The sequence below is a fragment of the Pithys albifrons genome, chromosome 4 (genome assembly GCF_047495875.1).
Source record: "Pithys albifrons albifrons isolate INPA30051 chromosome 4, PitAlb_v1, whole genome shotgun sequence".
NCBI classification, from domain to species: domain Eukaryota; kingdom Metazoa; phylum Chordata; class Aves; order Passeriformes; family Thamnophilidae; genus Pithys; species Pithys albifrons.
In genome coordinates this window covers 25,704,489-25,732,312 of record NC_092461.1, presented here as the reverse complement: position 1 = coordinate 25,732,312, position 27,824 = coordinate 25,704,489, and the positions used below count along the sequence as shown (strand labels likewise).

Here is a 27,824-nt window from a genome sequence, read left to right as displayed (position 1 = left end):
ACAGTCCAAATTTCCTTCTGAGCAGAGCCAGCATTTAATTTGTATTGTCTCCAGGCCAAAGATCATGTGGATATTGGTCCTCTGGCCCTTACAGTGATAATGTGCCATTAACTGGGCTTTGGTTGAAAAATACTGTGTGTTTAATAAGAATCATAAAGCAGACTGGATTTCTGCTACCCAGTGCTGTAACAGAATGATAATGGGCTACAAGAAAGATTAATAAGATTTTTGAGTTGCAAAAGCATTAAGTCAGTTTAAAGCTATTGGTTAAGCCGCTCAGAACGGGTAATGCATTAATCTTGAGCTGTGTGTGTGAGCACAGCCATTGCTGGCACGCATTAAGACATCTGCATGGTCACCTTGTGATTAGTTCTCTTACAAATTGAGTTAGCAGCAGCAGTCCCCTAAGTCTTAACTTAAGGTGAAATTTGCAGAAGATGGCTTAATGAAGCATATGCAGCAACTCTCAGTGGCAGGTGTCTGTTTTTTACCTGCTTGATGGATACCAGGACTACAAATCTGGGATGGCTGGGTGTTTCCTCTGCCATAGAGCCATCTATCTCAGTTTGCACTCTTGAGCCTGGTTTGACTCTTCTTCTGCTGGGGAGGAATCTGACTGACTTTCACCGCTGTAAGGACTGCAAAAGCCTCACACGGGTGGCTGTGAACACTACTTTGATTATTCCCATGCTGCTTCTGCACTTCTTTCATTTCATGTTAGTGCAGCTAAAACTCCAGGTGAAAGCACTGCTACAATCTGTTTAACTGGTGTTGAGGTCTTCTAGTCCAGAACTGGCATGTCATTTAGAATTTGTTTGACAATTATTTCCTTCTATGGTTTTGAAAATGACAATGTTGCTTGTTTCTTTTGTTTGTTTTTTTCTCATTCTTTTTGAACCCCTGTTTTATATGTGTGTGTTTTATTTTTTCCCTCTGCCTAGACCTGGTTAACCATTTCTGTGAACAGGTCCTCAATTTTTTACTTTGTCCCTACTTTCCTGTCGTAGCCCCATCTTCCCCTGGTGTCGACTCCGTACCCTTACAGCGCACAGGCAGTCAGCACGGCACACAGAACGCCACCGCGACCTTCCAGAGGGCCAGCTATGCGGCCGGCCCCGCCTCCAATTACGCAGACCCCTACCGACAGCTGCAGTATTGTCCTTCTGTTGAATCACCATACAGCAAATCTGGGCCAGCCATCCCACCCGAAGGGACCTTGGCTAGGTCACCTTCCATTGATAGCATTCAGAAAGATCCCAGGTGGGTGCAACCTTCTTCATTGTCTTCTATTGCTTGCTCGTTTGGAGCTTTGTAATTATGGTTTGCTTTGTATGTTTCTGCTGTTGAATATGAAAAAAACACCTGTCGTGGTACATGAAAGACTTTGTTTGCATATCGGCATTGTCCTAATGCTTTAACTTGGAAAGCTCTCATCAGCTCTGCTGTGCAGTGAGATGATAGGTGTGGTCTTGAACATGTGTGTTTATCCTGCTCTCGGTAGTGCCACTCCTCAAAAGCTAAAGAAAAGTCATTTTCTCTGAAAATGGGAGGAGTGGTGTGACTATTCTGTCTCTGTAGCCATTGTGGATTGAATTTTAAGTTGCTTCTTGGGTGGAAGTTGTTGCAGTTCTTGGTTTGTCTGCAGTTAATGGTCACAAATTCTGCAGAAAGTGGTATTTTGGTATTGTGCAACGAGCCTGAGGAATAACCAGGCCTGTGTTTCAGGCTGTGTGTTGTACAGGTTTCCAAAGTCAGTATGTGCCAGCAGAATGTATGATTACAGCTTTGCAGAAATGAGTGTTACTGTGCATGCTTTTCAAATGGGTAGCCAGTTTTTAATGTTGCCAGTGACCATCCTGATCTACTTAGGGAAGGTGCAAGGAGGAAACTTGAAAGCCCAAGGAGGCAGATGGATATACGAGTTTTCTGGCAAATGATTTCAATTCCATGATAACAGCAATGGAAATGCTAGATGGAATCCTCAGTGCATCTTGTGATTTTATTCAGTTTTCTGATGGAAAAGAAACAAGTCTCCTTTGATAATTTGAGTTTAAACTTGTTGGAAATGTTAATTTATACTTAGGTTTTTCTATGGCAGATGGTGTGATCTATTTAATTGTTTGTTTGTTTGTTTCTATGTGTAATTTAATAATAGGAGAGCCCAAAAATTTGCCATCAACACAAATGCTGGAAGTGTCTAAGCAACAATTTGAAAAGACTTCTTTCCCTGAATTAAAAAAGAAAAAATCATAAACTGATCTGTAGATATAAATTGACTCCTCCCCTGCCTCACCCTGGGCCAGAGCAATGATGGTGTTGAAGGCACTGTGCCCTATGGACAGGAAAGACAGATTTGCAGTATCTCTACAGGTCCTGAACATAATACCTTTTTAAGAAAATGTTATCTCTGTTTAGTTGCTGTGCTATCACTTTGCAACTGTTAGCCAGTTAATGTTTAGGATATGTGCTTGTAAAAGATTTCTTGCAAAGTTTTCATTGGCTTTTTTTTGGTTCTTTCTTGTGATAGCATTTGTACATTTGTGAGTGTTGATTTCTGTAGGTAAAGTAGGAGCAATCAGGCATCCAGATATAAATAAAACTTCATAAACTCTTTAGAGGGCATCATTAACTATTATTACTAATTACTACTAGATGGATTGGAAATTTGCACAAAATAACTTTTGTAAAATAGGTTTGCATTACTCTTGAACTCATTCATTTGATCCATGAACTGTGGTGATGTCTCTTACTTAGTACTTCTGCCCTTGCTTGCTGGTGTGAATAATGTCACAAACACCTAATCATGTTGTGCTTTCGTCCCCAGAAGCTGTAGCCCCTCTAGGCAGACTGGCCTGTGGAACTGTCTGTGGCCTACAGCAGTTGGTGGTCATTCAGCCATTGGAAAAACAATGAAAATTTGAATTGAGTTTGGAGAAAAGTAACAAAAGCAATCAGGATGCTTTTAATGTGTTGGTTTCTAGGAATAGTTTACAAAAATGTGGATAAATTACAAGTGTGGAAATGATAAGATGGAAGACCTTCCAGATGCTTGAAGAAATAATGTGTAAGGACAGAAATTATTTTAGAGTAACACATTGTAGGTATACCTAAAAGAAGGAAAACTCAGCCCAAGTGCTTGTGTTAAGTTGCATTTTATGCCTCAAAGGGTTATCATTTATACCTTACACAGCAAGATTTCCCTGACATCTGATCCCATCAGATCTCGGAAGCTAAGCAGAGTCAGCCCCAGATTAGTACTTGGATGGGAGACCTTCTGGGAAATGCTGGGTGCTGTAGGTTCTAGTCCGGAGGACTTCACTGTCACTGTCCAAGCTTGCTTGGCCGTGCAAATGGACCTTGGGACTTAAACAGTGGGGCCAGTTCTGCACACACTGTGCCTCACCTAAAAAATCCACTGTGCAGGCTGGAAGGGCACGCCCACGTGGGGAGAGCCCTGCCCAAATCTTCATTCGCGAAGCCGAGCCACACACACACAGAGCAAGAAAAAATAAACATGCTGGTCAGTGGAATGGACTTGGTTAGCAGAGAAGTTACAAGTTTCCTTAGAGCCCTGTTGGTGCTTTGGTTGGTTGGAGTGTTTTGTGACTGTCCCGAATCATGGGGACAAGTGTCAGGCATCCTTTTCAGGCACTGAACCTACCTGTCCAACCACAGGTCCAAACAAAAGCTCACCAGCAGAGGAAACTCTGCAAGACAAAAGGATACAAACTGTAGGCTTTTGATTAGTACTTGCTATGTATTGGTCAGCTCAAGATGAAAAAGTAGATATCCGGAAGAGAACATACTCACCCTAATAAGCAATTAACATTCCTAGAACTGAACATCATTTTCTGGAATCTTCAGTTCAGGAAGAATTTCTGTCTGAAGTCCCAGAAAAATGGTTGGCAGGCACTGATGTAGTTGACAATTTTTCTTATTGTTTTCACCATGTACTTTGTCTTACTAATACAGTTTTAAATATGTGTTCTGAGCTGACATTTGGCAAATGAAATTTTAGCTCAACATCTGTTCTGCATCATCCAATTGTCATAAAATGCAGCTTAATGGTCATTAGCTTAAAGTTTAGGACAAAAACTTAAAAAGAAAAAAAAGGATCAAGAACTTTACAATCAAGTTTGTGGTAAGGGATAATTTTTAATTTATGCAAGTGAACTGTTAGCTCATATGAGCTCATAAACAGGTAATAAAAACTTTACACATCTATACTGCTGGAGAGACTGAGGCTTTGTTTAAAAAGGGAAATAAGCCCCTTATCACTGTCAGAAATAAAACTTAAGTTCTGCTTATGAGAAATGGAAAAAGTGATATCATTGCAGTTGATATCATCACAGATTGATTCTTCAGAGCATTCTTTCATGTTTGCTTCATATCAAAAAAGGAAGACAAATATGCAGTAGGGTTGTGATATAAACTGTTTCATGCTATAATCTCTTATATGAAAAAGCGGCACAGAGAGGGAAAGAACACACTATTTTTGTTATAATTATTTCGTTCCTACTGAACTGTGAATGAGAGAAGTCTTGAGTATTTTAAAGTATCAGAAATACATGTTAATGTGATATTTTCCAGCCTACTTTCATGCTGTCTTTTGGCACCAGCAAATTATCTATGGTTTGTCTATTCCTATATTTTGCATTTTTAGTATTTTATTTCATTTTATTCCTCAATTTTTTTTGCCTATCCCTAAATTTTAGAGGAACTGGGGAGTCCTAGAAATAGAAATGCAGGTATCCAGTTGTCAGTCTGTGTGACTTCCAGTTTTTACTCCAAAATCCAAACTTGACAAATGTGTACAAATTACTTGATTTTTGAGTTTTTAGCCTATTAAGAAACCATGTACATGTATTCTAGGTGATAAATTGCCCTTCCTGCAGAACAGATGAAAAATGGAATACTTTTACATCCTTCAGTTAAATACCTATGAGGTTTTATGGTAACAGTTTCTGCTTGTTAATGAATTCACTGTGTCTGGTTTGATGGGTTCAGTCTACATGTTTGTTCATTGCTGTGTGACTTCTCACCTGCTTTTATTTACTCACCAGTATACACAGGTCATCTTCTCCTGCAAAGAAGCTGGCCAGAACCTGAGTTAACAGCAAGAATTATGTGGAACACACTCCATTATGGCTACTAAAGTGGATTTCAGAGTTCAGTGTCCATTTTCATGATGCATTGAATTATACTGATATACACGTAAAAGTTTCCTTTATGGCTTCACCTTTGATGTGTTTCAGAACTGTTAGAACTAACTATTCAAAAAAGTGGGTTAATTTGGGCAACAAAGCTGTAAAAGCTTGTTATTTGTTATAGAACAAACTGCAATAAGAATCGGGGTCTTGTTTTAAAAACAACCCAAAACATCAGTGGTAGAGAATGATGTTGCAAGAAAAGAAATTAAAACTAGCTGTCCTATAGTGGTTCTCACCTTTAGGACTGCCTGGGTGTAGGTCAGCATAGAAACAGAGTTTTCCAGGTATTGCATGATTTAACTGTAATACCCTGAAATGTTTCCTGCATGGTTCTGCACTTGCAGTCAACTTCCCATTCATTACCTTTACTGACCTTAATTTTCTCCTAAGCAGGAGATGACAGTTCTGTGTATCTTCTAGACTTTGAAATTGTCTTTCTTTATACTTATGAAAGGATATAAATTAGATCAGAACATTTTGATTGAACTGTAAGTTTCAAAACTTTTTTTTCTATTTTTTTCCCTCCCAAAAAATGCACTCCACACTTGCAAAATACAAGCTAGAGAACATTCTTTTTCTTTAGGAAAAGTGATAAACTCTAAAATAAACTCTGGTTATCTGTGCTCCAGTAAACTGCTTATGAGATTAGCACACGGAGTTTGGAACATGGCCTGTTAAAAGGTAAATGTTTCTACAGGAGTCTCACTTTGTTCCAAGAATTGTCTCAGTGTTAACAGTGTTAGTCTCCTGTGAATCTGAATAGCAGCCAGGCACTTGGAACAGTCTGAAGAGGTAAGAAAATGACAGTATAAACCTGCCTGTGTGGGATGTTGGAAGTCTTAGTGGGAACATGTCTGGTAGATTCTTTGGGAAGAGTTGTCACCTTCAGAAACTCCTGGTGAGGTAGAAGGCCTTGCTGTGCCTGCTGTATAGGTGGTGGCAGCACGATGCAGCACTGCTGTTTTCAGGCCTGAGACGTGGGATGGGACTTTCAGACTCCCATGGGACTGATGAGTTTGATGAACTTCTGCTGTAACTAAACCAAGGTGTAGAAGGTTGAAGTTCACATTCCTAGTCTGGATGAAATAGAACAGTACACAGTGCATCATGGGCAGCTCTTCTTTTCACTCAATAATTTTTAAAAGTTCTTCTTACCCTTTTCTGAAATTAAGGATGAAGGGGAAGGTGGTTTTCCAAAGGTGATGGTAGTATGGAAGTCATGGGAAGCATCCTTCTAGTGAATCAGAGCATGTAATGTTGGCAGTGTATGTTTACCTCTAGGAGTAAATGATGCAACTTTCTCAATCCTACTAACATCCTACTAAGACTTTTTTTGCATCAAGTTTACATGAGCCCAAACCCTTGTATTGGTAGAACCAAGTGGACAGTGTTTGAGAGTGCTCATTTTGTAGCTTTGTGTTTATCTTTCATTCAGCAAGGAAATGCCAAGTTTATTTTTTCTACGTAGAAACTATACAGTCTCTCGGGATTTAATACATTCTCCTCTGAGTATGAAAAACTGACCCTAAAAGAATAAATTTGAAAAGTCTAAGCAGCACAAAAATACACCCAATTCCAGAATAGCAAGTCTGGAGCACATCACAGTTCTTCATACAGATATTTTCTACATGGAAGGTAGGAATTTTTACATAGTGCACAAATTAGTTTTTAGAAAACATAGCAGGTATTATAAAAGAAACGGCAATCTGTTTCTGTTTCCTGATGAAGGTAATTTTGGATGAAGCCTGCCTCCTTAAAATAGATGAGGATGGAATTCATAGTGTCCTACAGTTTGTTGGTTTGGTATTTTGGGACTTGGCTGGAAACCTTGGCTGGAAAACACTTTCCTAGGGAATACTTAGTTCTGGCTTCATCGTAATTAAATAAACAAGGCTCTAACTGGCCCATGCAAATGTCAACCTCAACATGAGGTAGAGACTTGATATCCAGAACTTGTGAAACATCTGTGGGTATATTTGAGCACACAGTTCCTTTCTTTCCACTGTTTACATTGAGGTGTTTGATAAATGGCTGGGGAGACACTGGACACAGGTGGAGTCATTTCACAGCACAGCAAATGTAATTCAGTATGTACAGAAGCATCCACCTGTATTAGCTATTTTTTTCTCTCTAGAATTTACCCCATATTGTCTAGCAATCTCCTTTCTCTGGGAGAAATGCTTGGATGCAGGACCAGGGGGAAAACCAAAGCCAAGCAAAACCAAACAAACCAAAAATAAAATATCTCTGAGCTGTAATCACTGGGAATGTAGTGACTGTACTTTTAACTCATGGAGCACTACTTGACACTTTTTCTCCTTTCTGACTAGTAGTATTTTGTTGACAGTGCAGGAGGCCACTCAGTTTTATTGCCATCCTGTCTTTAAAGAAATCTGATCCTATCATTAGCAAACCTGCCCTACTGCAATTACAGAACATCAGTTTCAATATATTACAGTAACATGGATGGTGCTGGTTCATGTAGTTTAAATACCGAGTCTGTCCAGGGGTGTTTGCAGTTTCTAAACTATGAGGAGACTAGAGCAGGTTACGTGTAGCCATTTTATTTGGTAGGTTATTTATGTAGGATGCAAGATACAGTTTTGAGAGAGATGATGCCCTGTCTCTTGTTCTGATCTGCAAGTTCAGCTCTTCCAATCCTCTCCCTCTACCAGAAGGTAATTCCTTTCCTTTATGCTGAAGGGAGAGAAGTGAAAGGCCAGTTCTGTACTTGTCAGAGATGCAGGGCATTCAGGGGACACTGGCAGGAGTGCCACATAGTGGTGGTAAGTGCACATCTAATAGCTGAGGGGGAGATGCGATGGATGTTTCCTTTTTTAACTGTTTTGTTACTTCTCACCCTCCTTCCTCCCTAGTGCTGTTCTGCCACTTAAACAGCAACAAAGCTCTTTCCACTCTTGCTTTCTTCATCTGTTGTATATTTTAATGGCTTCATTCATCCAGGAAGAAGCCAGTGGGCAGTGTACCTCATATTCTCTATAGCTCTTGTGTGATTCTTGCATGGCATAACTGAGCTTCTAATGGCAAATATACATCTCAGTGCAGTTTCTGCCTTTTTTTGCCACACATTTTGCTCAGCATCCTGTGGCTCATTTGCAAACTTTGACAGATGCAAAATATGTGTGGTGCTTTTCTGTGATGGGTGACTGTAAGAGCCAGGAAATGTTATATTTTCTAACCAGACATTAAAAACATGTAGAAGAATCATACTTCCAGGTTTTACTGGGCTCATGTAAGCTGTTACGATCTTCTGGCAAGATAAACCACATAAGAAGCTTCTCAGTAGTAGCTTTTGGACATCTCATCAGCCAAATGGATAATAATGATCTTACTGTTTACAGGGATGTTGAGAATAAGTTAAATTTTTAAGGTGCTTTGAAGTTCAAAGGATAATCTTGCTTTTACCTCCATGGGAAGCATGATGGGAGAAAGGGGAAGGAAATCTGTTAGGTGGAGATGATGAATGGGGGAAATTTTGAAGAAGCTAGATAAAATCAGGACACATAGTCTCAATTTTTTCATTAAAAGAAGCAACTGAAAGTCATCCTCAATACAGAGACATAAATGGCCATGCAGAGGTTGTTGGTTTCGGAAGCTGGACCTCAGTGTGATACAGAACCACTATTTTATAAGCAGGAATCAAAAGCCAGCATTGAGAGTGCAGGACATTTTTAAAAGATAATAACACCAAGAGTCTGTTGAAAAGGATATTTCTAGTGCAGAACAGAGTTAAAAATGTTTTAAGGGAAAGAATGATCAACAGCTTTTTTTTAGTTTTTTTCAGAACTTTACAGCTTTTATAAATTAAGGGATTGACTTTAAGAACTTCAGCTCTGTGTAGATTAAATATGTTAGATGGGAATCAACAGATCTCTGCCACCTCACTCAACATCACAGAATATTCTAAGTTGGAAGGGACCCATAAGGACCAGCGAAGTCCAGCTCGTGACCTTGCACAGGACCATCCCCAAGAGTCACACCATGTGCCTGAGAGTATCATCAAAGTCCTTCTTGAACTCTGTCAGGCTTGGTGCTGTGACCATTTCCTTGGGGAACCTGTTCCAGTGCCCGACCACCCTCTGGGGATCTTTTCTTATATCTCACCTGAATCTCCCCTGACACAGCTTCAGGCCATTCCCTCAGGTCCTATCACTGGTCATCAGAGAAGAGATCAGTGCCTGCCCTTTCAGTTCCTGTCACCAGGAAGTTGTAACTGCAGTGAGATCTTCCCTCAGTCTCCTCTTCTCAAGGCTGAACAGACTGAGTGATCTTGTATGGCATCCCCTCAAGGCCATTCTCCATCTTCATAGCCTTCCTTTGGGATCAGAGCCTGATGTGAAGTCCAGCCCCCCAGCCTTTATTTGTCTGGTGACCTCCACCATCTTCACTTGGATTGTGCTTTTTCATCCCACTCTTCTGCCCCAGTTTAGGAGCTCAATGAACAAGTTTCAGAGATGCATCACAGTTCTTAGCATTAAGCAAATGGTTTCCTAGGAAGCTAAAGACACCACTGATCCCACAGAAAACTGCAACCATTGTTGCCAGGGAAACTCCTAGTCTCTAGACTTACTGTGAAATATTTGTACTTTTTACTTGTTTGGTATTGGTTGGTTGGTTTTTCTAAGCCACTGCAGCACCAGTTACATCACTTGCTGCTTAGCTTGCCATCAACTGCTAATAATCTGGAGTTTGTCCTTGCTGTGTAGTGAAGTGCAGGCATCTGGACAGCCCAAAACCTGGAAAGAAATGGACAGGTTTTCTTAGCCCAAAGGAGGGCAGAGGGACATGTTTCAATTTCCTGAACATAGCAAAGGTAAAAGTATGGAGGAGGAAGGCACATGTGAGGAAAGGAGGAGCTGTGTAAACTCTGTCCCAAGATAAAATAATTTACTTCAGGAAATGAGCAGAAAGTTACACATGTTTAAAGAAAGTATTAATTTGAAGTTAGTTTGATAATTGTTTTCTTCCACAAAACAAGTAATTTACTTGTCTAAATGAGCAAAAGTTACACAAGTTTAAAGAAATATTTAAATTGAGTTTTTTACTCTTTAGAAATAATTTGAAGTTTTCTTCCATAGAAGGACATGATGTATTTATTTTACAGACTTCTTTTCAAAGGGGAGGGCTGATTTTTGGTTTTATTCTGTCATGCCATGTTTTTCTTTTCACCTACCTGAATTTGAGCATATTGAGTATAAAACTTAGTTTGAAAGTTTGGACCCAGTAGCTGCAGATAAGAGGTATCGTGTGTGTTGGTGGAAAGGAGAGGAAAGTACCTACAACACAGGTGTATTCTGGTTTTGTAGTATCAACAACTCCCTTAGCTTCCTGTTAGCCAGGGTTGTGTAACATCATTGTTACTCTCTCTCAGAATCTGTGCTGATCCATCAGCCTCACTTACTCTGGCCCTTGTTGTTAATGGGAAAAGTGGTCCCTTTTCTTGACCCCCTGCAAGCCCAGGAGGTGCCTGCTGGGAGTGTAGGCAGGGCGTGAGCCTGGAGCAACCTGCAGGTTCTTGTTTCTCTGAGATGTTGCTGCTTTCCTTGAGCTGGGTGACTTTGCTGCTGTGCCCGTTCTGGATCAGTGCCTGGGGCTGCAGGTCTGAAACATGACTGTGCAGTGAGTTACCTGCTTGCACAGTCAGGGTGTCTGGGCCTGCTCTCAACAGGCATTTTGCTGTCAGGGAAGTTCACTGTAGTTGAAGACATCAAATGTTTGAACTGATTTGGTCAGTTGTAATTCATGTCCAATGATTCATGGATAGAAGTTCAGTCTGTAGTTTGGTGAAGTGATCCCCTATAATTACATGTAGCTTTTACATAGATTTGTGGCCCTGGATGGCCTTAAAGTGAATGGAATTTCTTTTCCTTTCAAGAAACTGGCTTTTGTAAGGCACTACCCTTTTTATGCCTTTTGAGGTTCTTGTATAGTTCTCTGATTCCTTTCAATAGCTTTTAATAGGGAAGGCTCGACATTTTTCTGCATCAGAGTAGCTGCCAAATGTCTTGTAAAGTTCTGGCTGCACACAAGTGGGCATATAGGGGATCTGTTAGATGTTTTCTGTCAGGTAGCTTTTTCAGGAAAAAGGGTGGGAAGGGGGTTTGATTTCTCCTGTGGCTTTACCATCCTAACTGAGTTTTCCATGGGTAGCCAAATTGCAGAACCTTTGTTTAGGCAAGGCATTTCATCTCTCATGTATGTAGAAATTCTTTTAAATGCATGAAATCATCTCTGCAGGATGAAATCTTTGCATAGTTTTCTCCAGTGGATTTTTTTTTCATTTGTCAGCAGTTACATTTTTTAAATGAAATTTTATCCTAAACTGTCAAGGTTTTATCTGCAGCTGCTAAGGGATAAGAGATCCTGTCAGCCACTGCTTTTTCTGTGGCGTGGCTCCAGCAACCATCTGTCACCTTTCTGCTTCTGCATGATTTACACACCAGAATCTCCCCTCATGAGGGATAAAAAAAAAAGACAAAAATCCCCACCTAAAAACATTCAGGCAGAGAATGCTGCACAAAAGCTTCATCTGAAGTGTGTAAGGTTATATACTTGGTTTCGGTAAACATGGATGGCCAGTTCTTGGAGCTGATAGGAGAGACCTCAGAGCAGTTTAGTTACGCTGCACAGGAGGAAGGGGCTGCCTGTTCACAAGGGGAATTTCTTGAAGGAAATAATCTCATCACCAACTGTGTGTGTGCATGCCTTTCACAGAGAAATTCAAGAGAAATGCTCACTGAGTATCTTTTCACCTTTTTCTTTCCAGTTAGGTGTTCTTGCTGATCAATTTTCAAGTCAGCTAGGTGGAAAGACTTCCATTGAGGAGCCTGTTTATCACCCCCTTTTATGCCTGTAATCATATCAGTTGTACACATGGGTACAGTGAAACTGAGCCTAATAGTTTCTAATCCACAGCAGGTTTATTGCTAAGCCAGATTTACCTCATAATAATAACACAAACAGCTTCTCAGAATAACTTGCATTGTGAATGCAGAAACCTTATTCCTGTTTTGCTTCATATTCATCAACACAGAGCTGCCTGATACTGAACTTACATCTCCTTTCCTCTTACTGTTTTAAAACAAAATGAGATTTTGGCTTAGATTTTGCTATTTAGTCATGCTAAACATAACTAAGTTTCATTCTGTATCAGGAAAGTGTTTGTGGTGTGGATTTTTCTTTTTTGTTTAGTTAGCAGTAAGAATGAATGATAGTAGTCATTGGCTTCTCAACTGTTTTCCAAGAACCAATGATAAGGAAAAGTCTGCACTTTGTTGCTAAAAGGAAAACAAATAAGGTGTTTTGGAGGGGTGAAAGGAAGAACTGTTGGAGCTCTTTTCCTTCAAAAAGTATTTACTAGGGAAAAAAATCAGGAAAACAATCTATTCATTGATCTCACTAAAGTTTGATTCAGATTATTATTTATTTACATTGTCTCTGTACAGTTAAGAATGGAGTGGATGGTGGAGGGATGATAGAGCTGGTATGTGACAGCTGAGCTATGCAGAATAGTGAATGTAGCCTCTTTCATTTGTGTTGACAATTTCTGCATAGCCTGAAGCATAGTGAAATGCACAAAGTAGTTTTGAGAAACATTTTAAAGAAAAGCTATTTATGAGCTCATTTCTCTAACGTTTTAAACTTCTTTGGAAAATGAAATTCCCTGCATGTGGTGTTGATTTAGTTTCTTGGTATTGCAGGCTTCTTGGGAAAGCTAAACTTGGGTTGCTCCCAGTTGTGCTGAATATAAGCAATATAAGCTAAATCCTGCAGTCTTTTCAAAGAGGAAATGCCATTTATTTTGTAAAGTAACTTTGATTGGGGTAAATACAACAATGCAAAGAAAATTCTGAGTGGAATTTTGACACTGAATTTGGATCATTGGTGGTTAGGAGGCAAATTTTTATTTTTGGAGGCCTGTTAATTTTCATTAAAAATTCAGAAGATGAAACTGTCATGTGACTTCTTGTCAGATTACAGTAAAAACGAGTAAGTTTCAGGAATTTGGTGTTGGTAGTTTAGGGTTCAACATTTGTTCGCAGGACAAGCAGAGACTGGGTTTTTTCAATATCTTTTTCTCCCCTTGTGAAACTGCCTGTGTTGGGGGGAGTGTTTAAAATGTACACAAGTTCACAAAACATGAGCAAGGAAAAATATGTGGAGAAAACTTTTTCAGCCTTTTTCCTCTGAAATGGTCTTGTAGTTTCCCTGTACCTCTCTCAAGTGCAACAACTGAGTCTCAGCCTGTTCACAACAGCTAGAAGCAGTTCAGGGTCACTCTCAGACAGAGCTGCCTGATGCAAACAAGAAAATAACATTTCTTGGATAATAATTGTCTAATAGCATATCACTCAAATGGTAAAATGTCAATGTAACAAGAGAAATATTTTCTACTTTCAATATCTCTGTAGAGTAAGAATTATGTTTCAATTGGAATGTCATAGATCCTGCTTTAAAATTTTAATTAACCTTCTAGAGAGACATATTTTAGATTCTTCTTGTAAGACTGAAGTTTGAACTCATGTCTCAGGAGTAAAAAAGAAAAGAAAATAAACTTTCAATACAGCAAGTAGTATTTTCATATGCTGGCATTTGGTTTGGGTTAGTAAGTTCAGAAAAATAATAATGCTCTTTTGAAGTAAAAGCCAGGAAAAAAGAATGAAAGCTAAATGTAGCTTTTGAGTTTTCTGGGAATTTAAAGACCGATTGAGTGTTTAGAAAGTTCAGAGGGAAGAGAGATGGCCACTTTCAGATGAGTGTTATAGTATTGTAAAAAAATACGATCTCTGGCTTTGTTTCTTTTACCTTAGGGAAAGAATATTTTGGCAAAGAACATTTGCTTCCTTGTTCTCCCCAAACCCATGTAAAATTTAGGCTTTGTAATGAATTTTCTTAGGATTCCATTGAAAAGGAGGCTGGTGTGCAGATTTATGTATTTCTCTCAATATGTGCATGTGATAGTCATAATGATGCAACTCCCTTGAGAAAATGCCACTTGGAATGGAGGCTGTGAAAAGTGCTTGGTGAATTACTGGCCAGCATTCTCTTAATATGTAGAGCAAATGTAAAAACAGGGATTGGTGCTGCTGTTTCTGCACATCTTGGTAGCATTTAAATGGTCTAGTGGTTTCATTTTGCTGTACATGCTACAGTCACATAAAATTGCATATCTTTGTTCCCAAAAACCTGTGTTCAATTTGAAATGAGATGTGAAAAGGTGGACAGATGAAGAACAAGCAGAGTTAGAAACAAAAGCAGTTAAATTGTTTAATTATGTTAAGAGTTAAGAAAGGGGGTAGTTTCTTTCTGGACAGGTGTGCTGTGAAAGTCTGTAGGAAGGATGCCATATGGAAATCCCAGAAATCTTTTTGGAAGATGTGGGCAAACATGTGTTCAAGGTTTGTGTTAAAGGAGCTTTTCTAAGAGTGCAGCCCAGGGCAGAACTCTGAAGGACCTTGAGCATCTATGAAAACTATGTGGAAAATGTAGCCAACTATGTCATCTTTTAAAAATCAAAATTACTTTTGAAAGCTTGGTTGCTGGAATAGCAAAAAACCACATCTTTGAAATGAGCTAGCAATCTAACTGCACAACTAGGAAGTCTAGTTAACTAACTCAGAAATAAAATAAAAACCTGTTTTTCCTTACCACTCCACACTTGGCATTTGTTAAGATTAGCCTACTCTGTATACAGATATGTTTGCGTATATTTGTATTTGTATAGTATTAAGTAGGGCTTGGACTTCAGCACATGCTGGCAGTGAAGTTTCTTGGAAAGAGAGCCCAGAAAACAGGATTTTTCAGTGACAGGACAATGGAAGACCTCCTGTAGGAACTTCAGTCTTTGTGTATCTCGAATAAACACAAACTATAAATACACATTTCCACATACATAAATTTTATATATAGTATGTATACATATGTAGAACCCATAGTCGCTGTTTCCATGGCCTAGATCAGTGCACTGCCAGCATGTGTGTGTGGGTGGGATGTGGGGCACAGGAGCAGGGTGTGAGTTTTATTCAGAGGCATGTGAGATTGCTTTGGTTTACAAGAAGCAGTAGGATAGGTGCTGTGTGAGTGTCAATACAGATGGCTGCTGCTGAAATTCCTTGTGTCAATTCAACTGAAAGATGGTAGGTTTTGCTTTGATATTAGAAAGAAATTGTTCTCTGTGGGGTTGGTGAGGCACTGGAACAGGTTGACCAGAGAATCTGTGGATGCCCCATCCTGGAAGTGTTCAAGGCCAGGCTGGATGGGACTCTGAGCAACCTGGTCTACTGGAAGGTGTCCCTGCCTTTGGTGGGGGGGTGGGTTAGAACTAGATAATCTAAGATCCCATCCAACCCAAACCATTCTGTGATGCTCTGATTCTATGAAGTGCTGGTAAGTACTGGCCTGATGTAGATTACAGCTTCTCCAGCACTTCTCACATAGAAACCTCATGTTCAAAGGATATGGTCTTTCCAGTGTCACCTTCAGAAACGATATGACTGTTGCTTGTGTTCATTGCTTCAGGTAGAGTCATTGCCCTTATCCTTCTGTGGTCTTTGTGCTGGTCAGTCCAAAGTATCTTCTCTGTCTCCTCTAAAATTACAAGCTCAGGAGCTGCAAATGTAATGTATGCAAATTCAATTGCAGCAGTTAGTTTTATTGATGCCATTGGGATTTGCTTGATTATGAAGTGGAAAGTACAGTATCATTTTAGTTCAGTTGTATTTGTGACGTCTTTCCCTGACAGACAGCTCAAGGAACAGTCGTGTTCATTTTCAGTGTTTTAGTAATGGGCAAGTTATGGAGTAGTTTTATTGATGCCCTTGGGATTTGCTTGATTATGAAGTGGAAAGTACAGTATCATTTTAGTTCAGTTGTATTTGTGACGTCTTTCCCTGACAGACAGCTCAAGGAACAGTCGTGTTCATTTTCAGTGTTTTGGTAATGGGCAAGTTATGGAGACTCTCTTTGTTATTTCCATGGTTTCAAATACAAAGTATGGATGCTTTGGTAAAAACAAATAGAAGTAATCTGAGTATTTAAAAAAGAATAATTTATTGCTCTGGTTTCACATTAATGAGTTGTTGTACCTTTATACTTTACCTTGGACACAAATCTACTTCAGTGATCAACCAGACTGACACTTGCTGCACCAAATGACCTCTGCAGGCATATTAAGTGGTGAACCAAAATAAGTGACAAGGAAATGTAGTTCTGAATTGACAAGAGTTCTGACTTGCTTTATGTCAACTGATATGTCTAAGAAAGCCTAACATCTTAGTGGAGGTGTGATATTTGGAAGCTCCCCCCCCAGCAGAGCCAATTTGTAAGACTGAAGTTGTCTGTCTTTGTTTCATGAGTGGTTTTATAGTTGAAAGTAGTTTTCCAGTTCAAAAGAAGTAAAGGAATAAGTAGGTTTTGGTGTATTCCTGCTTAATTGCTTGCTAGAATATGTTGTTCTTACTGGAAGACCTAGAAATGACACCTGGATTTGCCTGAACTTAGAAGAGTATTCATACTTTTTAATTAGTTATTAAGGGATCATAATAATATTTGTATTAAATGAATATTTATATTTATTATATATTTCACATGTATATGACCAAATTCTTTATTGTAAAGAGAGAAGCTTGCCATATAAAACATCAGAGTTATTATTTTTCAAGTGAAATTTAATTCTTGGCTGATACAATACTGTTTTATTTTGGCTTTATTTTTGTTAACTTTTTTTTAAGAACAGTTATCCCTGACTAGTGTTGAATTTTAATTTTTAGACTCAAAATCCCTTTGCTGGGGACCTGTGGAATAGTTTAAAATGATTACATGTTACATTACATAAGATTATGCTTCCTTCTTTTGGGTAGGAAGCAGATTCCCAATGTTCCTAATGGAGAGGCATGTTTTTATAGCCTATTGGATAAGACTGCTCTCCATGGAAGCTCGAGGAATTAGGGAAAGTAATGAAAACTAATTTCATGGATTTTTTTTATTGCTAGAGAATCTCAAAAACATGGCAAGAATACAAATCTATTGTGGTAAGCGAAAAATTCCCCTCTTGTGTTACCTCATTTCCAAACCAAACACTTTACTCTCTGAAGTCCTTAGAATAGATACCTTTTTCTTTTCCTGTTCTCTTGTTTGACACTTTAACTAGACATAGTTAAGTGATCTTCAACAAGTAACTAAAAATATGTAGGAAAGTGACAGATAAAACTGGTATGAATTAAAACGACCAGAAAATTAGCATGGAAATGTTTCTTCTCTATTTGTCAAAGGGTAAAGCAGAAAAGTGCTGAAGACCTACAGTGAAGTAGACTTGCTTGTGAACTCAAAGAACAATATTCCTAGCTGTAAAATTGCCTCCTGCTATTTTCATCCTAAGAGGCACTTCTGGTCCCTTCAAATTTGAAATAACAGCCTGCAGAACATCGTTCAGGTTTTCCTGTTCTAATGCTTTGGGGAACTGTAGCATGCATGTGTCCTGTCAGATAACACTTCCTTAGTGTCTGCTGTCTTTATTTCCCATTCCTTGCCACTTCTAGAGTGTCTGTTGATGTGCTGTGTACCAGGGTGAACAGCCATCTCATCTCACATGAGTTTTGACTCTAAAGTGTTCTCTGATGCAAGTGGGAATTCTGTCCCCTTACTTCATGCACGTACCGTCTTTTTCCCTGAGAAAGCAGGATACAGGCTTATTTTTCTTGGGATAGCTTCTAACTTCTCTACTGAAGGAGGAGGAATTCAGAACAGGATTCTGTTATGGCTACAGAAAGTGCTGTGAGTAGCTGGGAAAGTGAAGGTAAACTCTTACTTGCTTCCGTACAAGGAGAGTGGAAGAGGAAGTGTGATGCTGCTTCAGCTGTGAAGTGTAAGGCTTTAATGCCTCATCATTCAGAATGACTTGGAGGGTAAACTGCAGCTTAAATGTGGTGGTGGAAGTGCACATACTTGCTGAGGGGTGAGTACCACACACTGCATGCCTAGGCTGTATCAATTTTTGTCCACAAATTTTTTTTTTATTTGCTTTTTTCTTACCGGCGGATTTCTAGCTGGCAGAAGTTTTCATGAAGAAATCTAACAGGGACAACCATATTGGAGTTGGCAGAAGAAGCTGTGAGTGTTGACAGTAAGCTGCTGGTGAGAAATTATTTATGATTTAGTTAATGGTAGGAGGATTTTGTGCATATCAAACTTCTGGGAAACAACTGGAAACCATGTGTGGATTTCATTTATCAAAGTTGCTGGATATGTACTGAAGAATGGGAAAACTTAACCTCACTTCACCTAAGAGTTTAGTGAGTGTAGGCATATTATATTTATGACTAAAAGAAGCACAAAACCTGATTATAACATGGCTGGAATTTTGGTTTGTGGTAGGAAATATTTTTCCTTTACATTGTGTTACTTGATCTTCGAGCTACATGGGGGCACTTAGGGGAAGGATGTCTTTTTTTGCCTTCCTTCATCCCTGTCGGCTCCCCAAATTGTAGTAAGACTGGAGCAGAATTGAAGAGACATGCAATTTATGGTATGCCATATGGAATGCCATATGAGAGAGGGAGTCAAGGATAAGAATCTTCTGTCATAGAAAGCTAATGAATATTTTCGGAATTAAGGGTGACCTGAAAGCCATGAGTTGAGGTTGCAGTTCCTTGCAGGTTGTATGAACGTGATGGTCTGCGTAGCTCTGCAAATAAGTCCTGCAGAATTCTGCACCTCAAAAAAAACAACAACAAAGGGATGAAGTCTCCCTTTCCTCATAGAAAGGCACTTACTGAGAAGTCTGAAGGTTCTCATTGCAAAACATCAGTAAAGTTGAAGATAATACAAACCCATGACATATTAAAATATGGCATTCCTGAAAGTTTGGTTTTAAAGTTATTTAATATGTTCTTTTGTGAATTGTCTTTGTATCTTCGTTCTGAATTTACAAAACAGTTTAAATGTTCTAAATTATTTCAAAATATTTTCAGTTTTGTCTGTATTTTGCCTTTTTATTTTTATATGGTTGAAGAAGCACATAAATGCATTCAGTAAGGAATGTGCCCTTCTACAGCTCTTTTATCACTAAAGGAGATGTACAATCACATTTCAGTTCTTTGCATTCTAAAATACAAAGCTATGCTTTCAAATATGTGAATAAAGCTTTTGTTTGATAGAATTTGAGTGTAGAAAGTATCAGAGGAGTATCTGGAGTATAAAATGCTGAGAGGAAGAGGTTTCTCAATGCATTCACATGGAACAGCTTTCCACTTCACGAACTGATTTACTGTGTAATTTCAACTTTGCTGTCTGCTTTGATGACAGTTACGCTTTTCTGTGAAGCTGTGACTACTAACTTGACAGGAAATTTCATCAACTAACTGTTTGCCAACGTTTTGTTTCCGATGTAATAAATAAAATGTAGTGGGCATTATTGGGGGAAAACCCCAAGTCCTTAAGGGTTCTGTCAATCAGATGTTCATTTCCATGGATCCTAATTGCAGCAGGAGGGAAAGCAATGCAGTAACAAATTATGTCTGAAATGTGTTTGAAGGCAAAGTTAATTCCTGCTTATAGTCACTTGCATGAGTAATTAGTTGGATATCCAAAGCTGATGATACTGATGTAGAGGATTGTTGAATGTCATGAGTACTCCGGATAGCTGAACTAAGAATAAGCTACATAATCAAAATCAGAGTTTCTTTTTAGTTTACGTATTTCTGGGGTGTAGTTATATTTGCTAGAAATTCTCTATTAGAACAACCTCTATTGATTGGAAATTAACGACTTTATGTAATTCAGTCATTCACTTATTTAAACTAGTTCATACCAATATATTTAAATGAAGTTAATTTACACAGATTTTTTTACAATTAGACTGTATAAATGTCTGAGTATTTCAAAGGTCTTATGAGATCTCCATTTTATTTATAAAATTTATCTTTCTTGTTTCACCACTTTAACTGTTCTCTGACAATGTATAGTACCTGATTCACCATAAATGCTCTAAAAAAAAAGTGTTTGCAACCCCTCTTTAAATTCTTAGTGTTGAAGGTGATGCCACTTTTCTCTAAAGGTAGATAGATGTACAGTACTGTTAGTGTTGCACAGCCAGCATAAATAATATAATATGAACTTGAGCCAGTCAGCCTGGGGTTTGATAACAATGTGCAGAACCAAGATCGCACTGCAAAGCAGTCTGAAAAATGAGACTATCAATTGCTGTCTTGGGAGGTAGGTGAGGCGTCTATAACTGAAAGCTAGTTTGAATTGTCAGCATAAACTCTGTCTAGCTTGTGCATACTCTGAAATTACTGAATTCTCCAGTAAAAATGGTCACAGATTGTCAAGAAAATCTGTTTGCTCATGTGAAAGTAAGATACCTGTCTCTGGGACTTCCAGAGGACACCATTTGAATGCATGACTACAGAGTATATTATTTCTAGCTTGGGTTTGTTTTGATTCTGCACATTTTATCAACTTTACTTTCCACTGTCATCTTCAGCAGAAGGCTGATCATACTAAGGAAGGTGATAAACCTGTGGGTGGGTGTGTATCACTGAAACAGGCTTAATCTCTTAAAGTCCAATAAATTATGTGATGGATGGGAGTTACAGGGAAAGAAAAGTGAGACTAAAAAAGGCATGTGACACCCCTTATGTTTTGTTTACACTGTCTACTATAGAACTCAGTCTGTGTCATGTCACAGGATGGCCATCACATTGCTGTGCAGCTCCAGCACAGATTGGTCCAGTTTGGGTTGTAGAAGCAGTCATGATTTAGTATGTAATAGTTTTTGTTTGGGTATTTTCCTCTTTCAGCCTTACCCATGAAGCTAAATGCTGCTTTTCTGAAAAACACTAATTTTTGATACAGATTATAGTTTTATTTTTCTGCTACTTTGGCAGAAGTTGGTTGTCTCACATGATCCATTTCACGTGTTCTTGATAGCTGTTCTACAGTCATGCATGCAAAGCCATAATCCACACTGATTGTATTGCCACCAATTGCTTCAGGTCCAGTGATATTTACCTACTTTCTTTAATCTCTTTATCTACTAATTGCAAAAACCCTTAGAAATTTCTTGAGGTACTACTATCTTAATTCATTTTAACAGGTAAGATGTGATATTACTTCATACTTCTAGTTCATGTACAGAACTAGAGAAAAAAGGATGAACTCACCCTTTAGTTGTTGATAGTGTTTAGAGAAGTGGGGTAAGGGGTTGACCTGGAATATTTTGTTTGGGATATATTTTGATTAGCTGAAGGTGCCTGCTTAAAGGTTTTTGGTTAGGGTTTTTTGTGCTTGGTTGGGTTTTGGCTGGGAGGAGTTTAGATTGCTTTAAGATTGCTGTGTCAGTTGGCTTTGTGGTGGTTAAATACTTTATTTCTACATAGAGGCTCAGGAGTAGGGATACTGTCATTGGTACAAATGAGTTGTGAGTAGCCTTCCAAATTGTAGTGGCCTTGCTCAGCCATGTGGTAAGATGATTTGGTGAAAAAGCAACACTAATACATATGAAATAACAAAAAAAAACCCCTAGCAGTATTAGTTGTGTTCCTGTTACACATTTGCAAACTTTTTCTCTACAGCATGGGAATATCATCTGATTTGAAAAGTAACCATCATGACACTTACAAATTTGTCATACAGCACATAGAAAATTATCCATGAGAGCTGCAGTGTGCTAATTTATGCTGCTACTCATATCTCTCCATACACTGAAAAAGATGAACTAGACTTCAGATGAAAGAAGTCTTGGCTTATTTTTTCAGATATGTAATTGACTTCATAGTATTAAACTGAGAATCCTGTGGGATGCTGGAGTTTACCTTGAGTAACAGTTTCTTGGTGGTCACTTGGGCCTTTAGGTGATAAAGCAATGTACTCATTTTTTCTAATGCTGTGATATTCTGGAGCACAGAACAAGATCTGTATTAAAATCAACTTCCCTTGGGGGCTTCCCCATCATCTGTCTTTTTACATTCTCCCACCACAATATTTTTTTTGCCCTGCTTACAGACTTCACTTAAATAAAACCCTAAAGGGAGATGGCTTGTGTCAATGCTGAGTGCATTTCTTACCTTATATAGGTTAAAGTAGTTTATAAACTTCCAAAACAGTAGTTACTACACTATACAACATGGAAAGAAGCAACTCTTTATGGTTTTCAGACTGATATTTCTTAGGAAGCTTGTTAGCTATGCAGCCTCCTCTCTTTTTATTAAAAGATGTTGCTAGGAAATCCTTTTTAGGGTTACATCACAGAGTTTATTGGGGCTAGGGTGCCTTTCATCAACGGGACTGATCTGGAAGATCTGGCCGCAGAAGCTGTTTTGTTGTAAGGAGAGGAAGTAGGTACAGCACTACAGACTGAAGTGTTACTCCAACAAAATCAGCAGAGAATTCACCCCTGATGCAAATAAACTGCTCCTAAGGTAGCACGCCCTGGTTTGTTTGCATGGGAACCCTGCTGGGTGCAAATATGCTGAGGGCTCTGAGCTACACGGGTAGGGTTGTACCCCCTTGGTGGCAGTGGAAATACATGCCTGCTGCACTGCCTGTCACTGCAGCTGACTGACTGATTATTTGACCTTCAGACTTGAACTTGGATGCATAATGTGGAAATTAGGTAGCATAATATTTTGACTTTATTAAAAAAAAGGTTGTTCTTCACTGAGAAGGGATAAATATGGCTCTGAGGTTGCCTCAAGCTTAGCTACTATGGCCCTGAGACCTCCTGTTTTGGGAAAACCTCTTTTCCTGCTTGACCAGTGGCTATAAATAATGTTAATGTATTATAATCAGAAGAGCTGCTCTGTGAGGATTCAGAATCTGAAGTAGAAAAGCTTTGCTACAATCACTCCACAGCTTGTATACATACCATCATTTTGCTCATTACTTCATTGCTGTATCCTGAGTCAATCTGAAGATGCTGACAAACCCTTAGAAAATAAAATTTATTTTTAAAAAATAGTCTTATTTTCTGAGATATATAAGGTCTGGAAGAGGGAACAGGCATGAGAAGTGTGTTAGAGCATCTATCTTAAAGTGGGTAAATGTCCTTTTGCAAATGCATATCTTGTTTTCCTTCATGAAGGGGACTGCTTGGATTTTAAAACATAATTTCTTGTGCCAAACATTCTCAGGATGTTTTATCTTTAAAATTGCAACTGTCCTTTAGCCAGATTTAGCCAGGTAAAATGTAAGAGTAGAATAATGGCATAAGATACTTTGTTCAAAGTCCAAAACAGTCCTTGTCCCTGCGAGTTCAGCTGCAGTCAGAAATGCCACTGTCACTAAGGGAAAAGCCTAATCAAGAAATGCTGGACTTTGCAATTTGTTGAAGCCTAGGTTTGTTAAATGCTACTAAGAATGAAGAAAAAATAAATAAATTAGTAATTCAAAGCATTTTCTTTGAGTCTGTTTTTCCATAGCCATAGTATCTGTTGTTTCTTTCAGTTTAGGGAAACAGTGATAGCTGGGCAATATATACAGGTTTTATACAAAGGCAGATGCTCCTGTACTTTCATAGCCGAGTGAAGGAAGGATATTACTGACTAAAGAGAAAATTATTTAGCAGTACCTAGGAGATGAGCCTTTCCTTGCACCCTGATTGTCTGAAAAAAGGTCACTTCATCAGCTCCCTTTAGGTGGCTAAATGCCCATTTAACTTAAGGGGTAACTGTTTTGCAAAGGATGTATCTCAGCCAATTTTCAGCTCTGAAGACGCCATGCTTTTTTATTTATTGGTATCACTATTAAGCATGCAAGGGGACGTGTACTTTTTCCTTCTCAAACTGCTGAGGGCTTCAGTCTGAGATCCTAAATGAGCTTTGGACACTTGCAGCATTCTGAAAGGGAAAGCAGCATAATTTCAGAATTGTAACTCTTAAGTTAGATCGAAGGGCTGTTGAGTCCTGTATCCTCTCTGACAGGGACTGACACTAAGACGAAGGACAGCACAAGTCTGCTCTTATTGTGCAGAATGTTTTTGCACCATAAGCCAGGAATGTGGCAGCTTTACACTTCATACCCCGTCATAGACTTGTCATATGTCTGATCTCTCTTTGAACACATGTAAGCTTTAGCATCCATATTGTGTTCCAGGAGTTCTTCAGTTTATATGCACCTTGTTTGAACATTTCTTTGGAAACTTCCTCTTGATAGTTTCATTGGATGCCCATCAGTTCTTGCACTGTGTACAGTTTTGAAAAATAGATCCCTATTCCTCTTCTCCATTGCAATCATAATTGTGTAGGTCTCTACCACTCATCCTGTAACACATTGGCTTTCCAGGCTGAGGCATTCTCTGTGTACACAGTAGTATATACTATAGAAGAATATACTTTAGAGGCTGTTCTTAAGTATTAGTGCTCCTTGACAGCCTTCTCTATTTTCATTAAGGCTTACTTAATTATTTTTGAGAGTGTTATTAGAACCATGCATTCAAGATACAGATGTACCACAGTTATGTATGTTAAGGATAATGACTCCTTTGTCTTACATTGTTTCTGTAATCACATTCATACTGATTTCACAGATGTCTCACAGTATGAAGCTGGTACTTTCCTAGAACTGTTATAATCCAAGGTTTTTGCTTTTTTATAAAGATGCACTCCTTGGCTTCTCTATAAGCTTCCAGTGGCTTGTGTGCTTGCATGTGCTCATTAATTCAGTTTTTAGGAATGATTTCTAAAAATTTGTCCAGGGTTTTACAGGCCTGTGGTTCCCTAAATAATCCCTAAAACACTGTTCTTTTTAAATTAGTATTCATTTTTAAGCAAGAGTTTGCACCCTCCAGCAGCTATCAGTCTTGCATTCTTTCGCTGTACATGCCATCTTAGAATAATAGAAGAGTTTAAGTTGGAATGGACCCTTCAAGATCATCTAGTCTAACTTCCCTCCAGTAAGCAGGGACATTTTCAGCTACGCCAGGTTACTCAACAGCTCTGTCCAATCTGACCTTGAATGTTTTCAGGGTTGAGGCATCTACCTGGGCAACCTGAACCGTAGGAAGTTCAAGGACAGATACCAAGTCCTGTATCTGGGAAGGAAAAAGCCCATGCAGTGATTAAGGCTGGTTCCTGACTTGCTGGGAGCAGATCTGCAGCAAGGGATGTGTGTCCGTGGTGGGCACAAACTGGACATAAGTCAGCAGTGTGTCCTGACTGCAGGGACAGACAGCTGGACTGTGTCAGCAGGGGCACAGCCAGGACAGTGGGGGAAATAACTGTCCATCTTTACTTGTACTTGTCTAGCTACAGGTAAATTAATGTGTCTGTTTTTGCACATGCACCCCACCCAATGCAGGAGAGACATCAACAAACTAGAGCAAGGTCAAGGAAGGGTGCATGGAAGATTGGCAGGGGGCTAAACCTGAGTCCCATGAGGAGAGCCTGAGAGAATGGTGCTCATGCAGAAGTCTTTGCTGATGTCTTTTTCGGGTCATAAGAATGCTCTTAAGAAGAGTTCTCACAGTGTTGTGTGGTAGAAGGGCAGGAGGGAGGGAAAGGTTGAAATGGGAGAGGTGTAGAACTCATTCTGAAAAAACTCTTCTACTACACGGAGACTCAAGCTGTGGAAGACACTGCTCAGAGAGGTACTGTGATTTCCATCCTTGGAGACTTTGAAGACACAAAACATGGCAACTTTAAACCCTGGGCAATCTGGTCTGAAGTTTAGTCTGCTCTGAACAGGAGGTGGGATGAGGTGATCTTCTGTCTGAGTTGGCTTACACACTCATCCAAGGATGACTGCCATTCATCCTTGCCAGCTGTTTCACTGGACCAATACATTTCAGAAAAAGATGTCAAGGTTTTTTTGTAAGTGAATACATATACGGCTATGTGTCTATATCTGTATATACAAAGAATTTTGAGATGTATTAATCAAATTTTTTTAGAGTTTAGAAGTGAAAGTTGTGTTGATGTGAAAAAGAGCAATTGTGGATGTTGCAGCCTGTTGCTACAGAGTGGTTACTAGCTTACTGTTCCAGGAGCAAAGGTGTCTTTGCTGGAGTCTTCTTCCATGGAGTACTCAAAGGCAGGGTAGATCTTCATAAGAAGGAGCACAAGGTGGGAAGCTGGAGACTAACATAGTATCAAGCAGTGGCCAAATGTGCTAAGGGCTCAGACTTTGAACCTCCATAGCTGTTGTTTGGTCCCTGCACAGTTATTGGTTCTGTCATTAGCCTTCGGGAAAGCACTCTGTTCTTCACTGGATCATCATCCATCATCTTTTAATACTCTCAAAAAACTTTTTGTATTCCCTATTTATATCCTTTGCTTTTTTTTAATTAGGCTGCAGCTGAAACCAGTTTAAATTTGAGATGACTTTGTATTCACCTTGCTGCAATCTGAACACACCTCATTGTTAGGAAGGCTGGCATGGGAAGACAAATGGTCTCTGAAGCAGAGTCAGATCTGATACTTTTCAACACTTCCCTTGGAAGAAAATTTTGCCGAAAGTTACTAAGGTTTTTGTGGAATTTGTTAGGATTTGCTAAGTTTAAAGCTCAGTTCAGGTATGTAGAATTCCTAATATGCCTGCTAAAAAATCAAGTAAGCCTAATACAAGTGCTGGTGTATATAAACAGTATTTTTTGTTCAGTTTGCCATAAGGTTGTTGAGCACTTGTTTCCTCATGCATCTGTTTCACTTAGGCTGAGCTTCCTGTGTTTCTCTCTAGTAATCAGTGTTGAATACATCTATCAGCATAACATCTTAGTTAAAAAATACAGATAGAAGACAGCACAGAAAATTAAATTTAAGGTATTACAATTATAACTTGGACTTAATGCAAACACTTCATGAAGCATTTCAGTGAAAAATATGATTTAAATTGTGCACACTTCAACAATGACAGATGAAATAAAACCTTTCATTGTTAAACTAGACTTAAGATAAGTAGCCAAACCTATCTGCAGTCTTCTTATGGGTATAATGGTGAATGAGCTCAGCATAATCTTGTAACTGATGCTCTGTGTCAATGGTGCACAGAAGAGCTGTATGTACTAGATGACTTTGTGGACAGAATGGAGTGTGTTTATGACCTCTGTCCATGTGTGTGGTTCCTGTTAACATGCACATTCCTTTTATCTGGGGAAAAAGAACATAAACCCCGTGATTATTATAACAATATATGAGGTAGTTCTTAGACATTTAGTTTTCTGTAAGCTAATAAAAGACTCAAGCTTTTAAATTAGGATGGTACTTTTCATCACTTCTCTTATGATCACCACCCGGAATAGTCCCTTGTAGGTAACAAAAGATCCATTTTTTTCCCTCTACAAGGTAGTAATTAGCTCTAGACTTTCTTCTGTGAAGAGAAGCAGTGAAAATAGTAAGAGCTTAAGGAGTTTAACATAACTGACCAGAAACTGTCCATTTAAATGGGGCAGCAGGAGATGGGGAGCAGCAGGGAGGCACAGAGACAGGTACGTTTCTGTCACCCTTATCCATAGCAAGAGAGTCATCTCAGTGATCTGAGTCTCCAATTCTTTGGCCCTTTGAGAGACTAGTCAAGTCCTTGTCAGTTGCTATTGCACCAGGAGGCATTATTAAGGCAAGACCACAGAGAAACATTGCCTTACTCTACTGTGAATTTTACTGG

At 39.0% G+C, this 27,824-nt stretch overlaps 1 protein-coding gene across 6 annotated transcripts in view; it reads left to right on the top strand.

Annotated features, from left to right (window-relative positions):
• The window catches only part of CTNND2 (catenin delta 2), a 636,240-nt gene that overhangs the window by 408,501 nt on the left and 199,915 nt on the right, over nt 1-27,824 (top strand). For all 6 annotated transcript variants that reach the window (XM_071553703.1, XM_071553697.1, XM_071553698.1 and 3 more), the window contains one exon: nt 1,008-1,260. In XM_071553703.1, the coding sequence (XP_071409804.1) occupies nt 1,008-1,260 (253 nt within the window). The remainder of the gene's footprint in view (nt 1-1,007; nt 1,261-27,824) is intronic.